Source organism: Leptosomus discolor, chromosome 25 (genome assembly GCF_034619465.1).
Source record: "Leptosomus discolor isolate bLepDis1 chromosome 25, bLepDis1.hap2, whole genome shotgun sequence".
Classification (NCBI taxonomy): Eukaryota; Metazoa; Chordata; class Aves; order Leptosomiformes; family Leptosomidae; genus Leptosomus; species Leptosomus discolor.
The window spans coordinates 3450168-3471800 of NC_141415.1; the positions used below are offsets into that span (position 1 = coordinate 3450168).

A 21633-nucleotide genomic window follows, 5' to 3' on the forward strand; every position below is an offset into this window, starting at 1 on the left:
GGACCCCGGGGGAGGTGAGTCGGGGGGTTCCCATCGAGTCCCAGCCCCGTGCGGCCATTCCACAAACAGCCCCAACCCACCAGAAACAGCCCCCGGGGTCACCGCCACCGTCCTCGCCCACCATCCCCAAGTCCCCAAAGGCACCGAGCCCCAAGTCCCCAAGCCCCCAAAGCCACCGAGCCCCCAGATCTCACCTCCAGCCGGTGCTGGGGCGTGTGGCGGTGGGTCTCGCTCGTGCCTGCGTTGGGCTGGTCCCGACTCGCCCTGGTTTCCTGCCGGCGCCTCGACGAAAGACGGGGCTGGGCTCCACGCTGGTGCTGGGTGCCCGGCCCCCCGGCCGGAGGAGAGGGGCGGTGGGGATCCGGCCTGTTTCCTCCTCTCGGGGTGGGAGGGCAGGGACGATGGCGGAGGGGACCCGCTGCCGCCCGGGCGAGGAAACGGCTCCTCGGGAGGTTCCTGCTGCAGGAAGGGCCCTGCCCCGCCACGGAGCCGGGATCTGCGCCGCTGCCGGATCCGGCATGGCCTCCCCGGGCAGGGGGATGGGACCCCCCTTGGGGGGTTCCTATAGGAGCTGCCCTGCACTGGCTTTTGTGGCGCCCCCCTCAAGGGAGTCCCACTGGGGTCCCTGTGCTGGTGGATGCACCCCAAACCCTCCCGGCACTGGGAGCAGGGTGGTGGGGGAAAGAACCACCGGAGGTGCTGACACTGGTGGGGAGCGGGAAGGAAAACAGGGCAGTGAAAGTGGGGAAGGGTCCTTCAACCACCCCACAAACCCCTAAAGGACAGGCCAGGAGCAGCATCCCCATCCCCAAGTCCCCAGCCCTCCTCCCACGGAGACGCAGCATCAGGTGGGACCTGCGATTCGGCACCCGCTGCGGAGAAGCAAACCCCCGAGACGGCTTCACTCGTTGTTAAATAAACTTTAATTATTTTTGCATGGGGAGGGGTGAAAGGAAAATAAAATTTCTTCCAAGGACGAAGAGCAGCAGGTGGGGAGAAGCAGCCCGGCTCTTCTCTCCCCTCTCTTCCCAGAGGCCACGGTGACGGGTGGGCTCTCTGAGCGGGAGATGCTCGGCCGGTCAGGGTGCCCGCGGTCCCCCCCGGGGCAGGCGGGTCCCTAAAGGCACAAGTGTCACTTTGCCCCCTCCCTGCGTGGCTGCTGTCACCTACCTGGAGTAGGCCAGCTTGTGCAAAACCCCCACGTAAAAAAATACTGTTTTTTCAGTACCGAACATCCTAAAAAACTAGAGCTTTAATCAACGTCAGTTATCCACACCCTTGATTGGAAATCCTGATTTACACCCCGGAGAGCCTCTGGGTTTCCACCACGACGGGATGTACCAGGTTGGCACCAGGAAGGCAACTGGGAGCATCCCCGAGCGGCACCAGGTGAGCGTGAGTCGGGGGAACGGACCTTTCCAGCCCAGGTGGGCAGAGGGTCCCTCCGTGGGGCAGGAGCACCCACACCCCATCGCCCAGCACCGCCAGCTCCCTGTCCTGGGGAAGGGCCAGGCTCAGGCTCAGCTCCCGGGCAGGGGGGGGCCCTTCCCCCCAGGATCAGTCTGGCTGGATGAGAAGCCAAGGGCAGCGTCGAGGTCCATCCCCAGCGGCTAAAGGCTCGGCTCCGCGCTGGCCTCCGCCTCCAGCTGCTGCTGGTACCGCTGCCGGCGCTCGCAGCGGGGGCACGACTTGGCGCTGGCCTGGCAGTCCCGGTGGAAGACGGTTTTGCATTCGCTGCACCTGGAAGAAACCAAGGGATAAAAACCCCCAAACCAAACCGACCCACCCTGTCGGTGACACGAGAGCAAAGACGAAACTTCTCCCCCCCGAACCAGCCCTGGGGACGCTTCCTCGTCTCCGTTTCCTCCAAGCCCTCAGCTGAGCAAAGAGCCCTGGCCCAGCAGCAGCCGGCTGTAGCTCGAGATGAACCTCGCCAGCAGGAACAGTAAGTACTCGAGCAAAAGATCCACCTCCAGCAAGCTCGGAGCAGAAGCAGCAGCTCACCCGGAAAGGGCGCTGCAGGCAGCTGCCAGCACGCTGCCGGGTTTTTTTTGCAGATGAAAGGAGGCGTTGAGCGAGGTTTGCACCTTATTTTTGGAGCGCTGCCACCACGAGAGCCAAGTTTCAAGGCTCACACACCAAATCCTGCGACGGTGCATGGTGGGGAGAGCCCGGCTGGGGACGGGATGCAGCTCAGCGCCAGAGCGCGGACCAGGGCTGGGGCGCAGCCAGCACCCCCCCAGCCCTGACTGCGTGACCCACCCGTACACAGGGACACTGCTTGGGGACATCAAAGCCGCAGGGAAGGGGGTGGGCAGGCGGGGATGGCGTTGCCTTTGAGCTGGCCGGCGCTGGGGAGGTCTCACCAGCACCCGCTCTGGCTCAGCGCCGCAGCAGGAATGTAAACAGCCGCGAACGACACCTTGCGCGGGGCCGGCCGGGAGGAGACACCCAGCTCTGCGCGGGGCGTTCCCCGCTTATCTTCAGTCAACAGGAGAAAAGTCGGTGCTGCGGCGGCTGAGCTCACTTTTTCCCCGTCCTGATCCCCCACCTCACCAGCAGCAGCGAAATGCAGCCCATCCACATGCCAGCGGGTCAGCTAGATCACGTTTTTAAAGGCCCTCAAGCGCAAATAGCTGGGGCACCATCCATACCACGGAAGGCCTTCATGTCCCACAGGCCTGCAAGGGCTTCATTTCCCACAGGCTGAGGGGAGAAACACCCAGCAGCGTGCCAGGCAAGGGACCACGACAGGATCATAGCATCAGAGAAGAGTTTTGGTCGGGAGAGACCTTCAAGATCATCGAGTCCAACCTTTGCCCTTGCCCTACCAACACCACCAAACCCTGTCCCCAAGTACAACATCTACCCATCTCTCAAACACAGCCTGGGTCTGATCCTGCTCCTGACAAGCGGCTGCAAAGCCCCCAGTTACTCAGGATACGGAAAAGGCTCGTGCATGGACAGGCGGGATGGGAGGTGCTGCCCGGTGCCGGGCGCTTTCCCAGCGCGGTGCATTTTCACGTGGCTTCTCCAGATCAGCAGCGGTGGCAGCTCCTCCCCGAGCGTGGGGGCACTTGCAAAGCCAGGGGCCTGGTTTTGACCAGTTTCTGAGCGAGCAGCAGCCGAAAGGCGGCATCTCCTGCCTCCACCTGCCAGAGCCAGGGCTGCAGGAAGCGGCCGCCGCCGCCGTGAGAAGGCGAATGTCCCGCGCCCGGCCGGGGTCATTGTCAGGAGGCGTTTCAGACGCATCCTGCGTCGAGCGACGGCGTGACCCCGGCAGCTGGCTGTCCCGCGGGGCGGGCAGAGGGGCAGGAAGCCGGGTTTAGCTTGGCGAGGATGTTGGTTGAGCTGCTTTCCTGCTGCACAGCCCCCTCCGCCAGGAAATAGATTTTTAAAAAAAAAAAAAAAAAAAAAAAGAGGTCAAAAAACTTCAGAGCCCGGCTTTACAGGACATGAGACCTCCGGCCGACTGCCAGCAGAGCTCAGCCCCACGTGCCTGTGCCTTCCAGAGCCTGTACGCTCTTTTTCGAGGGAAAAATCAGTCCCCTGGGGACGTCATCCTCGGTAACGAGCACAACGCTGTCCCTGTGTGTGGCGAGGGGGGAGAGCGAGCAACCCTGCTCAGCCGCCCTGGAAATACGTGCAACCACGTAAGGCACGGGGCAGCCAAGGATCCTGGTCTCGTTGGCATTTTCTGCAGCTTCTGGATGCTGCTGCTGGCTTTGAGGGACTGCCAGGCAAAGCAAGACCACGCAGACCATCAGCTTGTTGAACTTCTCTGCCAGGATTACGCTCGTTACCAAATAACCACCGAGGCGTGGGTGTCTCTCCAGCTACGATGGATGGAGCTGGCTCCTGGGCTGGAAGGGTTTGATCACCAGGGTTTGAAAACCCTGATGGTGGGGCCCAACACCCCCCTTCTGACACACCACCCGATTTCCACCTCGGCTCAGCTGCTGAACCCCTGCAGCAGTCGCCTCCGCTGCAGGCGAGGACCCTGCCCGCAAAGGGCACGAGGAGCTCCACGGGCAGGAGGAAGACCCAGATGAAAGCCAGCGTCCCCGCTGTCCTGCTGGGGACGTCCCCAGCCTCTCCCCAGCACATCCCACAGGGCTGCCCACCGTTGATCTCCAAATCCGTGTCCTCCTTGGTTGCAGAGGGGTGTGAACAGCCCCACTTGCTGCTTTTCCTTCCCTCCTGCCACTCCTGGAAGGGGCCAGACTGAATTTGCATGGGAGATGGGTCGGCCAGGTGTGCGAGGCAGGGGTCCACAGCATCTTCATCCTCCTCCTCCTCCTCCCCCCCAGCCCCTCTGCTGCCCTGGGACCCAGCACCAGGTGGGTGCAGGCTGACAGCAAGGTGCTGGGTGGCTCTGCACGTTCATTCTGCAATGCCACCTCGCTTGGGGACACCTCGGCCCTGTGAGGGTGGGCCTCTCCTGCCCCAAACGGCCCAGTTTTGGTTCAGATCATCTTGGGGCCGATGGGTACCACGAGGACACGGGTACCACGAGGATGAACAACCAGCTCAGAGCTATTTCCCGGCCACCCCAAGGCTACGTGTCCCCCGAGAGGGACCCAGGGGATGGTCCAGGCTCCTGGGAAAGGCCACGCCACCAGCTGGGGCGGCCTCGCAGCAGAGGGACGTGACGGCGCCGTCGCTCACCTGGTGGTAGAGTCAAACTCGAAGGGAAAAATGATGTCGCTGCTGTTGCAGATCTGGCAGATGAAGCCGCGCTGGGTGCACAGGTCGCAGCTGTAGACGTGATGGGAAGCAAACTGGAGCAGAGACTGCAGGAAGGTCTCAAAGACGCCGTCGGCTATCTGCAGAGCAGAGACACGTCAGGCACTCGCGGAGCCCTTTGCACCTCGCAAAATCCACGTTAGACCCATTCTTTGTGCTGCCACGTGAAGACGAGGCTGTCCTCCAAAACCAACCCCCACCCCACCTGCCTGGGTCGCTGACAGCAGCACCCACAACCTGCTGGGATGGGTCTCCTGGCTTTGGAATCAACACAAAATCCAGCCACCCACCCCCTCCAACATTACTGGCAATAGATACGAGTTTGCACAGAGACGTGCCAGCAGCCACCCTGGCTTAGGCAGAGGTGAAACTACTTATCTCGTGTGATCTCTGCAGTTCTCAGAGAATACAGGCCTGTGCCAATTATTCTGACAAATTAAAATAAAGGCAATTGTTTGTGCGAGCCTGCAGAGTGCACGTGATGGGTGAGAGCACGGCAAGAGGAAAGCGACGCTGTCTGAAACCTCCTGCTGAGGGAGCACCACGCTCGACGCCGTGTCTCCGCAGATTTTTCACCAGCAAAACCCCTACGACCACGCAAAGCTCTCACCTGCCTCAGATCAGCGACGCTGTATTTGTGGGGACACTCCAAGAGGTAATGCCTGTGATCAAGCCTGCAAAGAAGCACAGAGAGGAAGGTGGTGGATGGTTTCCACCGCACCTCCAACAGCTTCGGAGCAAGGAGGACGCTGGATGATGCAGATTCTTGAAGAAAACCACCGCAGACCTGATTTCCGCGTTGTGCCACACAACCCAAATCCTGCCACTGGAAACCGTGTGGGAGCATTTCAAAGGGGGAGAAAAGAAAACAAATCTCTCGTCCATTTTCCCAGGTGTTTCTCGTCCAGCCAGAAGCTCCTCGGTCAGGAACGTGTTTCCTGAGTCACATCTCCATGGGTCAACCCAGCCAACAGCCGGAGAGCTCCTCAGAGCAGACCACATGGAGCTAAAAACCAGCCCCTGCCTCGGCAGCATCACTCCCCGCTCCAACAGCGAGCGATGAGGAGGACCGGGAGACCATCGGGGTGCAAAGAGGAGGATGTGGGGGTAACATCACCCAGAGAGGGACCTCACCGCTTGCTCAGCTCCTTCAGGGCCCCGCTGCGGCACATGATGAGATAATCTCCCAGCAGTTTCAGCTGTTCTCTGCTCCGGTGGATCCGTCCCATCCTCTCCACGTGGTCGTAGAGGCTCTCGTTGACCAGCTTCAGGTCGATCAGCGGCTGGTTACGGATCTGGGTGAGGAACTTCAAAGCCTGCCGGCAAACCTGGGGCAGAGAGAGGCAAGAAGTGGGTATGCACCAAGGAGCAGCCCAGGAGGCTCGGAGGGAGGTGTTGGGTGGACACCCCCACCTCTGCTGACGGGGGAAATGGTCAGATGGACCTTCAGGAAGCGTAGGCAGACGCAGGAGCACCTCCCTGCTCCCCACGCCGACCCAGCCCGGACTCACCCCTCGTTTCGTCAGGTCCCAGTTGTGGATGAGGCGTGAGGGAATCACCGTCTCGTCATCCCGGTGGCAGCTGTCGCAGTAGTAGAGACCGGAGAAGGCGCAGAGCTTGGGCTTCGCGAAGGAGAAGCCGATCTGCCTGGAGCAGCCTGCAGGGAGCAGAGAGGAGGCGATGAGAGGGGACCCGTGCTGCCCCGAGAGCCTGTTCCCATTCAGGATGGGGGGAGAAACTTTTGGGAGGGGGGGGAAACCGAACAGGAAACTTTTTGGAAGGGCTGGAGATCAGCTAAAGCACGTGCGGGGTGCTCGGTGAGAGGTCCGCAGCCCTTCCTTGCAGGTGAGGAGCCGTGATTTAAGACCACGATGGTCCAAAGGAGTCTTTTATCCATCAAGTGTCTCAACTGCTTTGGTTTTGATTTGGTTTTGTTTAGGAAAAGTGAATTCTGTAAACATCCCAGTGGCTTAGGGAAGAACCTAGATCCCACTTGCCTGCCCCATCACCTCCACCAGTAGCTTTGCCCTATTTTGCCTTCACTCGGCCCTTTTCTTTCCCGCTGCTGCCACAGGGTACCAAAGCCACCTCTGCAAGGGATCCTTGTCCGCAAGGGATGAGGTGAGGGTGAATGAAACCAAACAAACCCTTTATTATAGCAGGGGGTAACCCAGGAGGAACCCAGCTCAGCTTTGCCACCCCATCCTTCGCACTTTGGGGCAGCTGGACCACATCGCCCCCCAAAAATACTCATGGAGGTCAGGTGTGGCTCTTTGAATTAACAGAAAAAAAAGCTTTTATGGCTCATTATGCCTTGACATGTGAGGAAACCCCTCCTGTGCCAGGCTGGGGCGTCAGGCTGGGAGGGAGGTGCAAGCGGGGCAGGCAGCCCACTAGGAAAACCTACACGTAAAAACTGGGAATTTGTCTTTTTGGCTTGCTGCTTCCATCTGTTGGTAGGTGGAAGATGTGGGACAGACCCTGGAGGAGAAGGTAGAGCCCAAACAGAATGGAAAATATGTATGTTAAAAAAAAAAAAAAAAGAGATTAAAAGAAAAACAACAAAACTGCTGGAGGGTACAAGAAATACGATTGAAGCAGGAGAGAAATCTAAAGTTTAACTAAATTACCAAGTAAAGAGCAAATTACACCTCCCGTGGAGGTCAGCGAGTGTTACCCTACCAAACCAGCACTGCCCCGCGTGCCGAGAGGCGTCAGTGCAAGGTTAAAGGAATGTTTTGCCAGACCAGCTCGTCACACCCATTGCAATATTCGCTCCTGTGCTGCATTACCGGAAAAACTGCATTTGCTCTTGTGATTGCACTTTCCCCGCAGGCTGGGGCCACAAAATGCCCAGAAAGAGAGTCTGGGGCCTCTTGGTCCATCTAAGGTCGCCTTCAAGCCCAGACCCCCGCTGTCTGTATCATAAACACCTTAAACAGGAGCCCAGTAGCAGCCCAGTTGGACCTGTGCTGGGGTGGGATGGGGATTCAGCGCGGGGGGACTCGCCCTGCGCACACAGACCATCGAAGGTGCCACCGACTGGGGAGGCAAAGCCCCACGGAGGGGCTTTGGTGCTGCCTGGGGTTTGGATGAGGAAACCAGCAGCCGGGCTGCAAGAGGCTGGCAGGACCCAGGGCATCTCCAATCCGACGTCACCTCGTTAACCTGAATGAACGTCACCTCATCCCCCAAGGTGGAGCTGGGCCTTCGGACAAGCCAACCTATACCTGCACAGATGAAACTCTGCGAGTCCAGGCCCTTCTCCGTGGGGATGGCCACCAGGTATTGCAACAAGAAGCCGTTTTCCTTCACGATGTTCTTCAGGACGACCTGGGAGTGCCCAAGCTGCCCGTCCAGCTGCCTCCAGCGTCAGCGCACCTCCAGGCCTCCGAGCTCCCTCTCAGGAGCCCAGCTCCGCCATGAGCCAGCTCTCAGCGTTCTCAGCTTCAGACAGCTTTGGAGGTGATCACCTTGAACAAGAGGATCCACCATGACAAACGTGGTCCCCACAAGGTCCTGGATGGTCTCTATACCGTAACTGAACAAAAAACCCCCCCCAACCCGACCCTAAAGCACACTTCAAAGTTTCTAGAGACAGGGAAAAAATAAAAGGGACCCAGGTTTTGTCTACGTCCATGTACAGAACAGCCTCTTTTATTGCATCCAGCTCCGGGTCGTGGGATGGAGTCCAGTCAAAGCTGTTCCAGGCACGTCGCTGTACTGGAGAAGAGCAGAGGATCCCCCCCCCCCCCCCCCCCCCCCCCCCCCCCCCCCAGCGTCTCCCACTCCTCCTCCTCCTCCAGCTGAGGCCGGCACTTCTGCAGCGCCTCGCGGATCCTGTCCACAGTCCTCGGCCTCGTCTCGCGAAGGAGCTCGTAGGTAGAGTCCCCAGGAAAACCAGCTCAAAACGGCCGTCCGAGTGCGTCAGCGCCAGCGCCTCGCACCGCAGCAGGGAATAGCTCTCGACGCAGATGCGGTCCTCGTGGTCCAGGAGGAGCCGGAGCTCCAGCGGCGACAGCTCGCAGGAAAACTCCTTCCATATCCCCATGGCTCCTCTCCGCTCCAGGCTGCCCAGCTTCAGGAGCCCTCGGAAAGGGTTGGAAAGACCTGGGGCAAAAGCCAAATGCTTCAGTTTAACCAAAAAAAAAAAAAAAAAGGGGAAGCCAGCGGAGAGAGAAAAGCCAACGGGCCGCTCGCTGCGAGCAACCAGAGGCATCACAGCTTTGAGAGCCGGTCCTGGTGGACAGTGGGATGGGGCAGGAGTTTACGGGACCTTGGTCCCCATCACCTGTCCACCTGCATGTGGGTTTTGAGGCTGAGAACGACTGGGATGGCATAAAGGAAGCGTGTCCTGCAGGGTGGACAGAGGCACCCACCTATCTCCACTCCTCCTAAAACGCTTCCCACCAGCACCGTCGTGGGCTCAGCAACGCCAAGGGAAGCCGCTCCGCTGCCTTCTGGAGCTTTTAAGTTCGCCACCAGCTCGGCCACGGCAAAGGGCCGCTTCCCAAACCACCCCCCAGCCCCTGAGCGCTGCCCAGCGCAGACTCCCGACGACAGCAGGACTGGGGAGGGCGGCACGTACCCATCTGCCTGCGATGCACGACGCTGAAGCCCTTTCGCTCCCGTTCGGGTGACGTTTTGGGCTTCCCGCTCTCCGAGGAGGGCACCGACAGCCTTTCCAAGTCCAGAGCGCTAATGAGCCCTGGGGCCGGACCCTCGCCAGCCCCCTCCGGCCCAAAGCCATTGGTTTCGGCCGTGTTCTCACCGCTCTCTCCCGGAGAAGGTCTGTAGAAATCATCTTCCGAGATCCAGCTCTTTCTTTTCTGTTAAAAAAATAAATAAATTAATTAATCATCAAACTGATCGAGCATCCCGTGCCCCTCAAACACGCACGCCCACAGCGACCCCTCCCCGGGGGCTGCTCCCGCGCAGCCCGAATCCCAGCAGCGATGCTGCCACTCCCACGCCGACAGCTCCCCCGGCTCCCTGCGATCAGGGGATGCTCCACAGGACTGTTGGCAGCTGGGAAATACTGGGATTATATAGTGGTGGGGTTACAACGTCCAAAATCAATCGGGTCCCTCCCCCTAAAATCATTGAGGGGCTCAGAGGGAGAGCACGTTCCCTGCAGTAACAATATACAGGATATTTGGTCTATGAAGTATTTCTGACAGAGGGTGAAAAACCAGCCCTGCCGCGGAAGGGTACGCGCTCGCCTGGAGCAGCAGTACCATCCATCTTCCAGGAAGAACAGAGATGGGGAGAAGTACGGAGAAGATGTCTAGGATGAAACGGAGACCTACGGCTTACAAGCAGATGCTACACCACCAGCCTGATCAGTACAGGCAAAAAGGCAGGGAAGGCAGAGGAAACCTTTGTCTCCGTATGCCAGGCGGGGATGAGAGCCACAGGCAGAAGGAAGCTCATTAAGCTGAAAGAAGACAAAGCTGTTAACTTCTCCAGGAGTTTTTCTGGCTACAGGAACAGAGTGAGGTTCTGGGACAAGCTCCCTGAACAAACAGCAGGAGCAAAACACGACCCAGCTCAGTGCTCTGGCGAAAGGCAGCAGCTTCCCTAGACCCAGAGCATCCCTTCCAGGGCTGCGTCCCACCAGGAACGACCTCTCAACCACCCTACCCTGCTTTCCGAGGTCCTTTTATTCTGAGTAACAAAGTACATGACAGCAGAAGTGCCATCACCACCCTGCGGCGAGGATCACGGGTGCCTTGCGGAGCAGCTCCCGTACAGGCAGGCTCCAGGAACGCAGGTTGCTCCATGAGTCATGCGAAAGCAGGGGGGAATTTCCTGTTGACACCGTATGTTATACATAGATTAGGTCAAACTGGCCCAAGGCCATGAGGAAGCAGCGGAAACGGGATAACTGGGAGGGAGCTGAAAGGAGCAGAGACCAAAAAGAGAACCCATTTGGGGGGGGGGGGTATGAAGTATATCCTAACCTCACCAGGCTGGAAATGAGGGGAACCAGGATAGAAACGATGGGAACCAGGATGGAAAAGTCAGTAACAAATTAGTCAGAGGACAGGACTGTTCAAAGAGTTTCCTACAAGCAAAGGCCAATGGATCAGCTCCTCGGCGGTGGCGGGGGAAACCTGCTGCCGTTTAAGCCAGCCTGAGCACCAGGGAATGCCATCCTGCTCTGGGAACAGATGTGCTGCAGGAATATTTTTCTACTGGAAAACTGTAATTTGTTTCCCGTCTGTGCAACCCTTGTCCCTCCTCTTACGTGGACCACAAATGAAGGCAAGTCCCCATGAGAAACTCGACTCTCAGGCCGGTTTATCAGCTTGCACACAGCCTAGGGCCAGCTCTGTGCAAAAGCTCATCGCTCTCCAGATACCATTAACAAACCCAAAAACTTCCAGTTGCAGCCGCTCTCGGCGAGGGACGACCGTCAGGCCAGGCAGGGTTTCAAAAGCTTTGGTGCCTCTTTTACCAGGGAATATCGACTTTGACCCAGTTTCTCCCAGGACAGCTGCACGGACACAGCTCCACGGCGTCCAGGAAGGTGCTCCCGGAGCAGGGAGCATCACATCCAACTCGCTGTCAGGAGAGTGGAGGCAGCACGGCAGACATGTTTGGAGAAACCGGTGACCTACTCAGAAGCTGTCACCAGTTTTATTCTCCTTTTCCATCAGACCTGCTGGTCAGGAAGCATCAAACCAAGGAGACGGATAGCGAGCGAGCGGCAACACCTACCGGACATCCCAGCAGCGGAGAAAGGAGGTACTCGGCCGTCGGGCTGCGGACTGCCTGGCTCGCCTCCCTGCCGCCCCCCGGGCCGCTCCTGCCCGTCTCTCCTCTGCTCGGACCACGCCACGCCGTGCCGCCAGCTCGCGGTGCTGCTGTGCCATCCCCACCGCCGGCGGTCACCGCGTCGCCCGTCCCAGCGGATACTGGACTGTCGGCGTTGGGAGGTGGTTGGGGGCGAGCTCCGTGGGCCAGCGCCGGCGGGACGGGCGATGGGGCCGGGGGGCCCGCGGGCTGCTGCGGGGAGCGGCCCGGCTCGCTGGGGACCAGCTGTCCCTCCGGGGCTTCCAGGCTTGGCTTGGCTTTGCTGAACTCGGACAACACCCTTGAAAGAGAAAAGCGAGCACTTTGAACATAGCTGGGTTAATCAGAACCAACGAAAAACCAGTTATTGCCAATTATAACCGCCCCCCCCAAAAAAAGGGCTCGGCACCACTGCCGGTCCCCTGTGGGCTGGCAGCGCTGCACGGCTGCAAAACCCCCCCGGGCACCGATCGTGCCCACAGGAAAACGTGTGATTTGTGCCCTCCGGAGCAGCAGCCGAGAACCCCGCCTGCAAAGGAGGCATCTCCCAGCTACGCACGTTAATGGGCTTTAATTGGCTTCCGAGGGACAACCCCGAGTGGAGGGAGAGCGCTGGGTGCTCCCCACAGCCCCAGCCCCACGTCCAGCTCCCGGACCTGTATCCAGCCAGGGACTGGGTGCCAAATTTCAAATGTTTTCCTAACCGTTAACGAGCCATTATTAGCGGAGCCCAGACGAGACGCTGTTCCCATGCTCCTGCTTTGCCACCCGCTAGGTCGAATCAAACCAGCCCAAGATTAAAATTCAAAACGACGTCTTTCCACCACGAGTTTAATCCAATCAAAGGCAAGTTCTTTCAGGATCACTGTAAGATGCAACACCCCAGAAGTAGGCAACGATGCCAATACCAACGGGGGAAGAACAGACTCTTGAAGACCCTTATGGGGAAGAGGGTGTGTTCGCCAACCAGCACCCCGAGGCCAGGCTCCTTCAGAGCCAGGTTTTAAAGGTGGCAGGAAAAATATTTACTGCTTACTCACAGCTTATATAACCCACTGGAAAGCTTTGTGCTGGGTGTCTGGCAGAAATAAATCATGAGGATGACAAACTAACAACCTCCCTCCTCTAAATTATCTGCCCAAGCTGCAAATTATAACCCTTTCCTGCGACCCAACGCATTTCTTTCCCCCTGCAGAAAGCCCTGGAGCTTCCCCCAGCGTATGCCAGGCAGCTGTGACATTCCTGAAAGCGTGGAGCAGCATTTTTCTGACGTTTCTGCTGCGGTAAAGAGGACAGACACGCCACTTCAGTGGGCAGGAGCTCATTTGTGGTGGCAGCAGGGTCCCAGCAAGCCGTGCCGAGCATTTTCTTTTTACCTTTCAGGCTCTTTCCAGGAGGACAAACATAGCTTGTTAAAGAAAAACAGGGGAGAAAGCCCCCCCCTGCCTGCAGAGAGAAAATAAATGACAGCCCAGGAGAGGGTTTAAAATCCCTTCGAAGAGGAGAACTGCAAAAAGACTCACTCTTGCAGCGACCTATCCAGGTCCTCAGCGGTGGCCGTCCCCAGGTCGGAGTCACAGGAGAGCGGCTCCTCGCTCCGCTCAGGGCTGCGGGCGCAGTGAGCCGGGAGGACGCTGTCGGAGCCCAGGCTGGAGGAGAGCTGGGACGAGCTCGTGGTGTTGAGGCTCAACGAGGACAACGTGAGCTTGATTTTGCTGCTGGCTTTGCCGATGGGGAGGACGGAGGGTTGAATCTCGATCTCATCCGATCCCGACGACTGGGAGATCGAACCCAGCGACGCTTTCCTGCGGGGTTCGGATGTCGAGGACGCGAGGGGCTCCAGCAGCTCCGAAACAGGACACAGACCCGACAGGGACAGAGGGGTGATAGTCCACTCGTTCAAAACTGCTGATTTATAGGAGAGCTCGAAGGTTAAGGACGATAAGCCCTGCAAGTAGCTAAGGAGAAACTCGCACTCTTCGGCATCTAAGAGCAGAGCAGATGTCTGGTAGTACTCGGGCAGCCGGGACCTCTCCCGCAGCAGCAGCTTCAAGTAACACTCCACGAGGCCATCGTTCAAAGCCAGCCTCAGCCAGGCTCGGCAGCGGCCGACGTCTGTATTGATAAAGATGAGCTGTTCCAGCTCTGAGACAACATTTCTGGGCAAAGGGAGGAAAAGAACAGAAAAGGACGTCAGTGGCTCTGGTTTCGGTCCATCACCGGGTGCAGGAGGGGCAGATCCTCCATCAGGAACTGCCCAACCTGCTCTGCTACGGGGAGTCTAGGAGCTGGGACAAACAAAGGGCTGGGGAAAATCTCTTTCCTTCATGGAAACTGTGGTTTCCCATGGAGGAAAAAAGAGCTCCTGAATGGCCCAAAGCTAAATATACTGGTAATGACCCCAGGCACCCTTGAGGTGCCTCTGGGTGCTTCTCCTCTCTCTGCCTGGAGACATCGCCCCGGACCAAGGATGCAGAGGGGGAAATTCCCACTGTCCCTGCAGGTTGGTGGGGCTTGCTCTGGCTAGATACTCCGTGGGGACAATCACCTGTCTAAATCCTAGCTTCAGCTTTAAAATCAGCCAAAATACAGCGAATACTGCTGTGGCAGCCCAAAAAAAAGACGACTGGGTCAGGTTGAGCTCCTCGAGCAATCTCAGCCTCCTGACTTCAACCGTTCTCCCCTAAAATCCAACAGCGACACCACGCTTCCTAATCCTCCCTGGCCTCAGCTCCTGTCGGCACTGCAGAAGCTACAAAAAGAGCAAAAATTTGGTAAGGTTTGGTTTTTTTTAAAATCTGTCTCTCAAGAAAGCAGGAAAAAAAACCTTCAAAGGGCACAAAAATATCCCCCGTAGCATGTGAAAGAGTTATTTTCACCCACTCTTTCATAATTTAAGAGTCAGTGATGGAGCTGGATGAGGCTTGCAAAACTATTTGTGTGTGGGCTGTTATTTAATGTGGGAGGACTCTGCTTAGGGAGTGGCTCAGAAAAACCCCAGCACATAACGATAGTTACCCAGGCGAGCCCTCCTCAAAGGCTGGCTGGGACATGGGGAAGCGGAGGCCAACCCTCCCCAGCAGATCCAAGTCAGAAGAGAGACCAGAGCCCGGCGCCGCGCACCCCATAACCCACCACTGCCGTACACCAGTGTGGTCACCGGGGTCCCACGGGGGACCTGGAGTCCCCATAGGCAGCCTGGCACCCAAAAATAAACAAGAAGCGTGCCCTAAGATGGCAGCAGCGCTTGATTCCTCCGTGTTTGGGGACACCAGCTCATGCCTAAGTGGCACTTCACCCCTTGCACGTAGGGATTTTGCTCCCCACGTGCATCTCCCAGTGGTCCTGGGCAGCCCCAGCCCCCTGAGACACCCTGCGAGAGCACCTCTCCCCCCGACTGAAGGGACTGAGCACACGGGACGACGTAGAGATGTATCTTCCCATCGAGCCATCCTCCTGTTTGCCATTCCCTGAATTTTGTGGCTTTTGCACCGAAGAGAGGGGATAAACCTGAGCGGGCAAACGCCTTTCGGCAGGGACGGGCACTCACCGATGGGTGATGCTCTTCAGCAGGCCCCAGAAGACCGGCTGGGGAAGCGGTCCCCGACCCCCTGCTTTCTTGCCTTTCCCCCCACTCTCTGCCTTTATATGCTTCGCCTTCAGCCCGTGCACAAAGACAGCCTCCAGGGCGCTGCAGAGCGTGTTCGCGTTCCCATCGTCGCTGGTCACGACGGCATCCGAGGTCACGTACTGCTTCTGCAATGCCTTGATGGCATTCACCAGTTGCTTCTTGATCAGCTGCAAGACAGGTGGTACAGGCTCGGATTATAAAAAAAAAAAGAAGCATCAGGAAAGATTTCACAATAAAAAGGCTCAAAAGCTGCAAGGCTCATCCAGAGCGAAGCACCACGCGACTCCTGCTTCATCGACGTGCTTCGCAGCGGCTGTTCGGGGCAAGCTGGGGACTCGTGCTCTTGGCATCACAGTTCGTCTGGTGGCTGTCTTTTTTTTTTTTTTTTTTTTCATGAGTAATTTACGCAATGTTAGCCGGTGGTTCGGAGCCCACTGGGCTGCTGGGGTTGCCTTTTCAGTGTGGCGCTTCCTCTGCAGATACCAAATTGCTGAAGAGGATGGGGAGGGAAAAGAAATCACCTCTTCCCAGGCGCTTGCCCAGGGGAAACACAAGGATGAAATGAGCGTGGGTGAGAAACGAGAACTCAGCAGAGGTAACCTGCAACAAGGGCTGCGGTACCACTTGAGCTCAGGCAGATGAGCCCGAGCAGCCTGTGACGATCTAACGAGTCCCGCCAGCAGAAATCAAAGCCATCGATCTCGTCGGTGCCCTCAGCAGCTCGTTTGTGTTGATTAACCCACGGGTGCTGCTGGGGACGGACCCGCCCCCCCTAAAAGATGCTTTTGGAAGGAGAGCTGGGGTTTAGCTGCTGCCTTTGGAGGGACTCAGTGGGCTTTGAAGTGAGAACATGGGAATTTTACCTTCCAGCAGCTTTGCTTCCCTCTTTCTGACACCAGGCGAAACCAAGAAACTTCAGTGAATTTAACAATTTGCTGCTGGTGGAAGAGGATGTTTTTTCTAACGCAGCTGAGCCCAGATGTCTCAGTCACCCTTATTTAAAATGAAAGTAGCACTTCCCAGCAGGCGTTTGGCAAACGCTGCAAATTCAGCCGAGACCCCATCAGACAATTCGCGTTTCGGCATCAATCACGCCGCGTTCAAGGCGAGCGCTGAACGGCACCAGCCGCTGCGACTGGGGCAGAGCAGATTTTGACTCGAGCCTGGGTTGGCTGCATAGACCCATATTAAATTTCCAGCCCAGGGTATTTTTTTTCAGCATCTAAATAAGATTTCCAGCAGCTGTAGGTCAAGGACAACAGCCAGGGGAACGTGCGCCTTCTCCCTGCCTGTATCGGGGACGCCCTTTGCAGCGGGGGCTGTTTTCCAGCTGCCCCACAGATCTGCGAGCACAAGGAACCCGCCCGCAAGCAGCAACCGTGGGCTAACAGGATTAAAGAGTGCAAACGATTTTATCTGTCATGCATGAATTAATTCTGCTGTGGGATGAATTAAACACCCGGGTTGAACCGCTGGGTTTGAGCTTTGCTCATTAAACGTGGTTGGGCTCCCAAAGCTGGGTAACGACACCCCAAACATACAGAGCAGCAACGCTCCTTCACCCAGGGCTGAGCACCCTCCCCTGCCCCACGCTGGGTCTTGCCACAAGGGGTAAAGCCCGAGGTGGAATCTGCTGTGATTTAACTCCTGGCCACTCTATTTGCCCCCCACCAGGATCAAGGATCCTCTCTGCCGGAGAGCCTGAGCCACCTTTGCCTGTATAAACCATGAGCCTGAGCCACCTTTGCCTGTATAAACCATCCCAATCCCAGCTGGCAGCCCCAACAAGTCCTACCACGTCCGTGCCGGTAACTGGAGTTGCACTGGGCAGTAACTGGAGCTATCTGGGGAGCACTGGGGTGTCTGGCTCACCTGTATGGCTTCCTTGGGGTCATCGGTGTGGCTCGAATGCATCTCAGCTGCTGCTGCTCCCCGCGCCGGGCGCTGCCTTCACATGTCACCTTTGGGACAAGGAGGAGGAGGAGCACGTCTGAGCACCCACCTGGTTTACACCTCACTCACCCGCCACGCCAACGGCACCCGGTGTCACGCAAGAGGCACGGGTCACGCACCGAGGCATCCTGCGAGCGCTCACGGCCAGACCACGGCTGGAACCAAGCTGGGACCGACCTACGACTGCAGCGAAGCACGCCACGCTTCCCGGGCACCAGGAGAGTTTCAGGCAAAACAACACGGCCAAGAGACCAGGAGGGAGTAATTAACCCTTGCAAGAGGGAGTAATTAACCCTTGCAAGAGGGAGTAATTAACCCTTGCAAGCTGCCCGCAGGCAGCCCTAAACCCGGGCGAGACGCCGGGCCGGTCAAACCAGCAGCGATGCGCGCAGGGCCAGGGATTGCTTCCCTTCTGTTTCTCCATCGCCTGCAACGCCCAGGCAGCACAAGGGCATCAAAAGAGGCATTTATAGCGAGCGAGCCCGAACACGGCACTCAGCGGTGGCCCTGACAGAGAGGTGTCACCCCCCCAGCAGACCCCGGGCAGAGGTGACAGCGGCTCCTCTCTCCGGTACTCGCCGGAGGAGCGATGCTGCTGCCAAACCCAGCTGGGATGGAGCCCCCTCGGAGGTGCCCGGCGCTCGCCCCGATGGCACAGAGCTGCCTGGGGAGGTGGGAAGGGAAGATGCAGGTTCTCCACTGCGTTTCCAGTCGCCCCATCCAGAGGCTGACAAACCCCAGGATCTCCCCGCTCCCGGGGGCGCGGAGGGCAGGGCTGCTCTGCTCCCTCGGTGGGAGAGAGAGAAAAATCGGCGCCCTCTCGCTACGGAAAACCCCGGCAAAAGCAGCGCCGAGCGGGCGGCGGCAGCCTCGCTGGTGTCATCTGCGATGGCGGGGTGTTTGCAGACAACAAAGGACCTTTGACTCCTGACTTGGGGCCTCCTGCCCTGTTCCTCAGAGCCGTCTGCCGAAACCAAGCTGTGCCTGGAGGCTCCGCGAGCAAAGCACGCGGCTGTCAGCGAGACGCCCGTCGCAGGGCTGCGTCCCTGCTCAAACGTGGCGTGTCCTCGTGCTGAAAAGGGTCCGAGAGCCGCTCCGGCACCAGCTACCACCGTAAACCTTTCTAAGGATGTGAAAGGTTGGAGAAGAAATTTATTCCCTTGAGTTGGAACCACTTGCCATCCAAATGGAGGAGAGAGCCCAGCAGTTGACCGCAGGGTTTGGGTATGCCCGTTTGGGCTTGGAAGGGCATCGATAGTTCAGATTTTATTGCCAAGCCAACACAAGAACCCCAGGGCTTTCCCTAAGCAGAGCTGATGGCCTCAACCTGCCCCTCTCCCTGCACAGCGAGCTGCCAAACCAGGGCACAAACACGGTTTGTAGATCAGCTCCAACACGGCCACGGCCAGTCCCAAACGCAGCAGTGGTCCAAACCCAGAGCAGCCCAAATCTGGAGCAGCCTAAACCCAGAGCAGCCCAAATCTGGAGCAGCCTAAACCCAGAGCATCCCGTGCAAACACCACACCAGTCAGTCCGGCTCAGAGCAGCAGGTCAAGAGCTCTTTGGGGACAAACCCCGGACCGATCCCCAGTGTTTCCAGAGTTCACAGACAATTTCATAGAAAAGGAAACTGTTTTCGCCGTGACTCGTCACAAGATTTCCCCTCTTTCGGTTGCAACACAGAAACGGGGGAGCGCAGTGATTGCAGGAACGTCAACCTCTGGTCAGAGGCTCGAGGCGCTGCTGGGGGGTGGGGGGAGCAAGGGGACACCTAAGTGACAGCAGCGGTTGATGACGACCACAGAGAGCCACCCCCACCTCTGGGAGGTTCAGGCTCCTCGGGGCTGGGCAGCCTCTGCCCTTTTCCCCTGCACACACCCCGCAAACAAGCGAAACATCCCACCCAGGACAAGAGCTGGGGGAGGGAGACCCAAGGAGGGGGAGAAGCAAGCTGGGGGCACAAGGTGGCATTTCTCATGCCACCGTGGTAACGGGGGTGTTTCAGCGCCAGGACCGCGCTCCTCGGCGTCAGCCACCCCGGCACCCCCGGCCGGGCGCAGGGGAGGGGGTGACAGCGATGTTGTTGCAAAGACCTCGTCCAGGTTTTACTAAGCGAGTGGTATTCCCCCAAAACACGCGCTCCTTTGCCGGCATCACCCCTCCCAGCGTCTGCAAGGAGGCGAGACGCTGAGGAGGATACCCGCTGCTTTCACTATGGGCCTCTCCACTCCCACCACAACCAGTCCAACCAGTTCGTTCCAGCAACCCGAATCCACACCGCATCGCTTCTGTTGGGACAGCATTTTCCTGAATAACGAGTGCAACGAACCAGCTCCGAGGTGGGTTTCACCTAACGCAAGCCTTTGGTGGAACATGGGGAAATGGAACCGGCAGCCCTGGCGCTGGGTTAGCCGGCTCTGGAAGGAACCGGAGGGCTCTGGAGCACTTCCAGGCAGATCCTGGAAAGCCACGGCTGCTCCTTGTGATCTTAAAAGGATAAGAGACAGGATGGATGTGCAAACACAGAGACAAGCACCACAGCATCAAAACCCCCTACATCGTTTCCCAGCAGCCACCACCCCGGAGGCTCCACAGGCAGAGCACAACAGCTTGAGCGAAGCAAAGAAAATAAAACAAGTGAGAAATAAAAACAGCCAGCAAGCTGGCGCGGTTAAACCTACCGAGGCAGAGAGTCACCGGCGCGAGAGCAGAGCTGTTTATTTACCAAACTGCTGCAAACCAGCCAAATTCTTTGGGAACGGCTTGTTCAAATCGAGCCTCGTGCCAGCAGAGGCAGAGACCCCCGTCCCAGAGCTCGGCGCTTTGGTCTCCCCACACACGACGCTCTCCGCGTTATAAATAAACAGCAGGTCGCTGCTCGTGCTTTGGGAATGGAAAACAACAGCCCACGACGACGGCGTGAACCGGTGACTCAAGGCCTGGACGCGGAGCCAGTCATTTTCCAAGCACGAGCGCTGCCCCAGTCACCCTCTGCCCCGGGGAAGTGTGGGCTCTGACGGGCCCGTGGGTCCAAGGGCCGGCGCTAGGACAGCCCTCTCCTCCTACACAGCTTCTGCCTTCCACCCAGAGCCCGTGCACACCCAGCCACCCTTAAAATACAAGCCAACCCCAAGCAGAGGCAGCCCGGGAGCAGGACAGCCAGCTGGCACGGCCAGTGGATTGGCTTGTTGGAGGACAAAACCCCTCGGAAATAACTCAGCGAGGGTCAGGGCAGGGTTAGAGCCAGCCCCAGCTTGCAGCAGCAGCGGGGCCCTCGTGGTCCGACTCCCTGTGCCCAGCCCGGCGCCGTGCAGCACCCACAGGCGTCGCGGAAGGGACAGGGAGCAACACGCCACCCTCTTCCCCACAGAAACGTCGTCCTTGCGCTGACAAACCTGATGGGGGACGGAGAAGAATCGCTGCTGCCGAACGCCTCCACCTTCTGCCCCCGCCGCACCGAGCGGGACACCCAGGAGCAGCCGGGGGAGGCACAGCAGGCGCTGAGCTCCCGGCGCTGCCCCTGACGGCAAGACTGGGTTTCTCCAACGCTCAGAAATGAGAATTTCCTTCAGCCTGTTGCCCGTTCCTGTGCCAGGCTGTGATTTGCCGGAGCAGCCGGCAAAGCCGGGGTTGAATTTCCCTGGTGTGGCAGATGACCGAGCCACCGCTGCACCAGGGCGAAGAGGGTTGTTGTGAAACCCCCAGCGTGTTGCGGCAAGACGTTCCCGTATTTATACTCCTGATTTTTGTGTCGCTTTGGATTGCCAGTGCTGGAACTTCCCGGTGGATTCGGTGGCCATCTGACACGGCGGGCAGCTCGCATCCCTTGACAGAGGGAACCGGGGGTTACTGGAAATAAGGCAACAAGAAATGAGCTTTTTCAAATCTACATTTTCTGCTGGACACAAGAACGACCCAGAGCTCATTCGCAACCGCTCGTTTTAAGTGAGAAAACGTCATTTGTGGAGAACATAACGTGCAATAAATCAGAGAGAGCTGTAAAGATCCCACACGTGCTGGGATGTCTGCGTGGGTACAGCCTCTCTGGCCAGCATGAGGTCTACAGGGGTGTACCTGAGAGGTTTGGGGTGTCAGCGCTGGAGGGAGCAGATCGAGGATGAGACACCAGCGACACCCCCTTCCCGCCCAGGGGACCCCTCAGAAAGGAGCATCCGACCCACGGCGCAGGCATGCAGTGGGCACAGGCCCCCCTCGCCACGGGGGGACCCACGGGGAGGCTCAGCCCAGGGCCAAGGCCGCCGGCCGGGCAGCGCTGCCCATGCACGGGGGGGGTTGGCATGGGTGGGCCGTGGTGCCAGGCTCCCTGGGGGGGCTTGTGGGGGGCAGCCGGGTGGGTGGGGATGGATCGGGCCCCTGCCCACCCTCCCTGCTGGGGTGCTGCAGGCAGGGCCTGCCTGGGGAAGGGTCAGCAGCCATGGGGAGGGGGGGCAGCGGGGGCACCTCTTGTTTGCACCCCCCTGCACCCCCTGACCCCCACCACCCTG

At 58.5% G+C, this 21633-nt stretch overlaps 1 protein-coding gene across 1 annotated transcript; it reads right to left on the reverse strand.

The window, feature by feature from the left end:
- Positions 1 to 900: 900 nt before the first annotated feature.
- PLEKHM1 (pleckstrin homology and RUN domain containing M1) lies at positions 901 to 20621 on the reverse strand. Its single transcript, XM_086478051.1, is given in 17 exon segments — positions 901 to 1740; positions 4669 to 4826; positions 5357 to 5420; positions 5881 to 6074; positions 6258 to 6403; positions 7977 to 8322; positions 8324 to 8454; positions 8457 to 8495; positions 8498 to 8595; positions 8597 to 8635; positions 8637 to 8856; positions 9335 to 9575; positions 11470 to 11845; positions 13068 to 13703; positions 15095 to 15342; positions 17048 to 17136; positions 20524 to 20621. Coding segments are annotated over 16 exon segments (3108 nt in total). The 5' UTR covers positions 17090 to 17136; positions 20524 to 20621; the 3' UTR covers positions 901 to 1610.
- Positions 20622 to 21633: the final 1012 nt, after the last annotated feature.